Source organism: Dipodomys ordii, unplaced genomic scaffold (assembly GCF_000151885.1).
Source record: "Dipodomys ordii isolate 6190 unplaced genomic scaffold, Dord_2.0 Scaffold19, whole genome shotgun sequence".
Taxonomy (NCBI): domain Eukaryota; kingdom Metazoa; phylum Chordata; class Mammalia; order Rodentia; family Heteromyidae; genus Dipodomys; species Dipodomys ordii.
Genome location: NW_012267235.1, coordinates 13,031,859 through 13,037,666, shown reverse-complemented (window position 1 = coordinate 13,037,666; position 5,808 = coordinate 13,031,859). Strand labels below are relative to the sequence as shown.

At 45.9% G+C, this 5,808-nt stretch overlaps 1 protein-coding gene across 2 annotated transcripts in view; it reads right to left on the bottom strand.

Moving 5' to 3' along the window:
• Window positions 1-1,590: 1,590 nt before the first annotated feature.
• Window positions 1,591-5,808, bottom strand: part of Pld2 (phospholipase D2) — a 34,529-nt gene continuing 30,311 nt past the window's right edge. For both annotated transcript variants that reach the window (XM_013013488.1, XM_013013489.1), the window contains 2 exons: window positions 2,872-2,986; window positions 1,591-2,324 (listed from right to left, as the gene is read on the bottom strand). In XM_013013488.1, the coding sequence (XP_012868942.1) occupies window positions 2,097-2,324; window positions 2,872-2,986 (343 nt within the window). In that variant the 3' untranslated portion in view covers window positions 1,591-2,096. The remainder of the gene's footprint in view (window positions 2,325-2,871; window positions 2,987-5,808) is intronic.

Below are 5,808 nucleotides of genomic sequence, written 5' to 3'. Positions count from 1 at the left end.
TCCCTCAGCTCTTCAGCTCAAGGCTAGTGCTCTACCACTTGAGCCACAGCGCCACTTCCAGCTTTTTTCTTTTTGCTTATGTGGTGCTAAGGAATCGAACCCCAGGCCTCAGGCATGCAAGGAAAGTGCTCTACCACTGAGCCACCTTCCCAGCCCGTCTGTGAGACTCTTATCTCCAATTAACACCTGAAAAATTGGAAATGGTGCTGTGGCTCAAGTGGTAGAGTGCTCGCCTTGAGCTGAAGAGCTGAGGGACAGCGCCCAGACCCAGAGTTCAAGCCCCAGGACTGACCACCCTCTCCCCCCCTCAAAAAAAAAAAAGACAGGAAAGTAAAACGTAAAACAAGTTCTGCTGGGGAAGGGGCTCCAGCATGAAGGGGAGGGAAATTGAGGATGAATATGATGACTGTAGTTTATTTGCATAAATGAAGAAGAAGTAGCCAAGTTTAAGTGGCTCATGTCTGTAATCCTAGCTATTCAGGACACTAAGAGCTAAAGATTTGGGTTTGAAGCCAGCCTAGATTAATGTTTGAGACTTTTTTTTGGTCGGTCATGGAGCTTAAACTCAGGGTCTGGGAGTGGTTCCTCAGCTTTTTTGCTCTAAATTAGCGCTCTACCACTTTGAGCCACATAACCACTTTCAGTTTTCTGATGATTAATTGGAGATAAGAGTTTTATGGACTTTCCTGCCCAGGATGGCCTTGAAACCTGATTCTCAGATCTCAGCCTTCTGAGTAGTTAGGATTTCAGTCATGAGCCCCTGGTGCCTAGCATGTTTGAGACTCTCATCTCTACTTAACCACCAAAAAGCCAGAAGTGGAGCTGAGGCTCAAATAGTAGAGTGCTAGCCTTGAGCAAAAAAAGAGCTCAGAAACAGTGCCCAAGCCCTAAGTTTAAGCCCTCGGACTAGCACAAAAAATAAAATAAATAAAAAATAAAATGTACTTTTTTTTTCAGTAGGTCGTGGATCTTTTTGTTGTTGGTGGTGGTCGTGAGCCTGGGTGCTGTCCCTCAGCTCTTCAGCTCAAGGCTAGCGCTCTACCACTTGAGTCACAGCGCCACTTCCAGCTTTCTCTGCTTATGTGCTTATGTGGTGCTGAGGAATCCAACCCAGGGCCTCATGCATGCATGGCAAGCACTCTACCACTGAGCCACCTTCCCAGTCCCAAGTCATGGATCTTAAACTCTGGGCCTGAGTGCTATCCCTGAGTTCTTCAGCCCAACTCTACCACTTGAGCACAGCATCACTTCCTAAACTTCCTTTACCTGAATTATACAACTGTAACTCTTCTGTGTATCACTTTCCTAATAATAATTTTTAAAATTGAAAAAGGAAATGCTAACCTTTTTGTACAATATATGCTAATTTTAAAAAAGCAGCAGCACAGAAATGCAGAAAGAACTGAAGTAAAGAAGGTAAGAGGGGGGAGGGAAAATGGGAGAAAACAAGGGAAGGGTAACATTGTTAGACAAGAAATATACTCATTACTTATGTAACTAACCCCTCTGTATATCACCTTGATAATAAAATTAAATAAAAGAAAAATAAGGTAAGACAGCAGCACTTAGTTCCTCCAAGGGACATGAGTTTCTCCTACATTTTTTATTTATGAAATGTTTACTGAACTGGTACAAAATTAGTGTCTTTCAACAGGTTGGTTGGTTGAGGGAGTTAATATGTACTCCATGTCCTAATCTCCAGCAGAGGCTGCAGCCAGAGTGGATCCATCCTGCCCTCCATCTTGGAGCAGTGGGCTAGGAACAGGCCTAGAACATGGAGCGGGTTAAGAGCAGGAGGAGGGAGAGTCAGGAAAGGCCTAAGACAGCACCCTATATTCCTGGAATAAGAGGCCCAGTTCCCATGCTTCCCCTTTGTAGTAGTGGTTTCAGCTGGGCAGCAGATGGATGAACATCACTAGGACCCCATTTTTGTCTTCGTATGCCAGGCTCGAGGTACCCCCTTTACATACTTTCCAAGTAAGGGTATTCTGTGACTCCTCTAGTCCTCTTCAGGGATTTCCAGCTCTCCAGAGCTCAAGGGGTGCTGGCCCTCGGTTCTCAGGATTTGGGGCAGGGAGGCAGACATGGTGACCTTCTTACGTCCATACTTCTAAGGGTATCATGCCTTCCTTGCTCCCTAATGGGGGCAGCAAAGACTCCTCCTCCTCCAGAAACTTGAGGGGGAAATGAACCAGGTGGCCCTGGACCTGGCTGAGCTCCGACCGAGCCAAGGGAGGGCTGACCACAGCCAGGGGCTCCACAGATACATATTCCCGGAGAGTTCGCAGGGAACGTGTGGCATTGCTTGGCAGGCAACGAAAGATCTGAGGATGACAGAGAGGACATGGAAGCTAATTAGATTAGGGGAGTCTCAAGAGTTCAAGCCAGCTAGGATGGACTCCACACTTCTCATATCTCCTTGAAATAGCCTTCATATTGACTGGGGATACTCAATTCCCAGTAGTAAGTGCTATCAGACCTTTATTAATTCCTTTTCCTCTGTGTATGTGTGCACGCGCATGTGTGTATGCACATGCACACACACATTTGTGTATGTACTGCAACTTGAACTCATATTCTTGCATTCTCACTTGGTTTTTTTTCACTCAAGGCTAGCATTCTACTACTTGAGCCACACCTCTGCTTCCGGTTTTTTGCTGGACCAAATAAGGCTCAAAAACTTTTCTGCAGGCTAATCTGGACCCAAGGTTCTCAGATCCCAGCTTTCTGAGTGGTTAGGATTACAGGTGTGAACCACAAGCACTCAGCCTTCATCCCCTTTCTAGAAGGACTGTGTAGTGGGGCTTCTCTCCATGTCACAGAACAGGATAACCCATTAGTCACTCCAGGCCAGTGCCCCTCATTTCCCACCTGTTCATAGATATTGGCATTGTTCTCTGCAGTCTCTTGCCACAACTGGAAGAAGTCATCACAGACAGGGTCTCGAAGATCCAGGTCTGACCGGCCATTTGCCCCAAGAATCACACTGTGGAAGAAATGGTCCCAGTGGGGCCAGATTGATTCTAAAGACCACAGAAGTCATGACCTTCCTCTCCAGGTACTGTAAGAGACAACTGAGGGGCTGGGAAGGTGGCTCAGTGGTAGAGTGCTTGCCTTGCATGCATGAGGCCCTCAGCACCACATAAGCAGAAAAAGCCGGAAGTGATGCTGTGGCTCAAGTGGTAGAGTGCTAGCCTTGAGCTGAAGAGCTGAGGGACAGTGCCCAGATCCAGAATTCAAGCCCCATGACTGACCAAAAAAAAAAGAGACAACTGAAAAGATGCTTTTGCTGAGCCCTGTGAATTAACTAAAAGTCCCTCAACTTCATATCTGTGCCCTGTGATCTGAGCTATTTTCTGAAGCAATCAGTTTAAAACCACCTTTGGCTCCAGTAAAGAGAAGATTCACCAATAATCACCTTGCGTGGAAGGCAAACTGCCCCTCAAAGAGGCAATGCTTTCTTAGCATCTTAAAGGAAGCAGCCCAAAACTCTCATCATCAGCTAGGCCTAGTCCCTATGGCAAAGTGATTAACTTTTCTGGAATGCCTCCAGAGACAAAGACTAAGCTTAGACAACCAAGTAATGCCTGTGATTTGGGACTTTTTTGTTGTTGTTGGTCATGGGGCTTGAACTTTGGGCCTAAGCACTGCCCCTCAGCTCTTCAGCTCAAGGTGAGCACTCTACCACTGGAGCCACAGTACCACTTCTGGTTTTCTGGTGGTTTATTGGAGATAAGAGTTTCACAACCTTTCCTGCCCAGGATGGCTTTGAACCATGATCTCTCAGATCTCAGCCTTCTGAGTAGTTAGGATTACAGGCATAGCCACTGGTACCCAGCGTTGGTACTGTTTTTGGTGGTTTTTTTATATTTTTATTTTTTATATTTTTATTGGTCATGGGGCTTGAACTCTGGGCCTGAGCACTGTCCCTGAACTCTTAGCTCAAACTGAGCACTCTACCACTTGAGCCACAGCACCACTTCCGGTTTTCTGATAGTTTATTGGAGATAAGAGTCTTATGGTCTTTCCTGCCTGGATGGACTGGCTTTGATCCTCAGAACTCAGCCTCCTGAGTAGCTAGGATTTATAGGCATGAGCCACCGGAGCCTGGCACTTTGGTACTGTTTTAACTATACATATTTTTTCATCTTCCACCTCCAATTTTCTCTATCCTAAAGCTAGTGTCTATATCCTGAAGATGAATGTGCTGAAAACGTACTAAAGTTCTGTCTTTCCATGGTTACCATGTAATAAATCTCCGTTCTCTGCCTTTTACAACAACTCTGTTTGGCATATGGTGTTGAGTGGTCAGACTTAACATCAGTGCTTGGGGTCTAAAATCTTAGTTTCAGAGCTGGGAATGTGGCTTAGTGGTAGATTACTTGTCTAGCATAGGTTTGATTCCCCACCTAAACAGAAAAAAGCCAGAAGTAGTGCTGCGGCTCAAGTGGTAAAATGCTAGCCTTGAGCAAAAGAAGCTCAGGAAGCTGGGCACCAGTGGCTCAGGTCTGTAATCCTAGCTAACTCAGGAGGCTGAGATCTGAGGATCTCGGTTCAAAGCCAGCTCACAAGGAAAGTCCTTAAGACTCTTATCTCCAATTAACCACCAGAAAACTGTACGTGGCACTGTGGCTCAAGTGGTACAGTGCTAGCCTTGAGCTGAAGAGCTCAGGTACTGTACCCAGGCCCACAGTTCAAGCCCCACAACCAATAAAAAAAAAAAAAAAGAAGCAGAAAAAAAAAAAGGCTCAGGGACAGTGCGCCCTGAGTTCAAGCCCTAGGATTGGCAAAAAAAAAAAAAAAAATCCTAGTTTTATGGGGCTGGGAAGGTGGCTCAGTGGCAGAGTGCTTGCCTTGCATGCATGAGGCCCTTGGTTCGATTCCTCAGCACCACATAAGCAAATAGAAAAAAGCCGGAAGTGGCGCTGTGGCTCAAGTGGTAGAGCGCTAGCCTTGAGCTGAAGAGCTAAGGGACAGGGCCCAGGCCCAGAGTACAGGCCCCAGGACCGGACCCCCTCCCCAAAAAAATCCTAGTTTTAATACTTAATAATAGATGCAATAAACAGTAAAATAAGTCCAAATGAGTCCAGTAGAGCTTTGATTTTTCTCTACTTTGATGACTACTTTGGTATTAGGGCATGGACTCAGAACCTTGTGCTCTCACTCAGCTTTTTCGGCTTTTTTGCTCACAGATGGTGATCTACCTATTGAATCACACCTCCAATTCCAGCTTTCTTCTGGTTAATAGGAGATAACAGTCTCTCAGATTTGTCTGCCTGAACTGGCTTCAAACCTCAGCATCCTGAGTAGCTAAGATTGAAGATGTGAACAACCACTGCCTGGCTGATAACTACTTTGATATTAAAAAAAATTATTCTTAGCTGGCTCATGCCTAGCTACTCAGGAGGCTGAAATCTGAGGATCACAGTTCAAAGCCAGCCTGGGCAGGACAGTCTGTAAGACTCTTACCTCCAATTAACCACCAGAAAACCAGAAATGGCTCTGTGGCTCAAGTGGTAGAATGCTTGTCTTGAGCTGAAGAGCTCAGGGACAGTGCCCAGGCTCAGAATTCAAGCCCCACAACCGACCAAAAAAAAAAAAAAAGTCTTGGCTGGGAATATGGCTTAGTGGCAGAGTGCTTGCCTAGCATGCATAAAGCCCTGGGTTTGATTCCTCAGTACCACATACACAGAAAAAGCTGGAAGTGGCACTGTGGCTCAAGAGCTAGCCTTGAGCAAAAGAAGCTCAGGGACAATGCCTAGGCCCTGAGTTTAAGCCCCAGGACTGCTGAATATGTATATATGTATG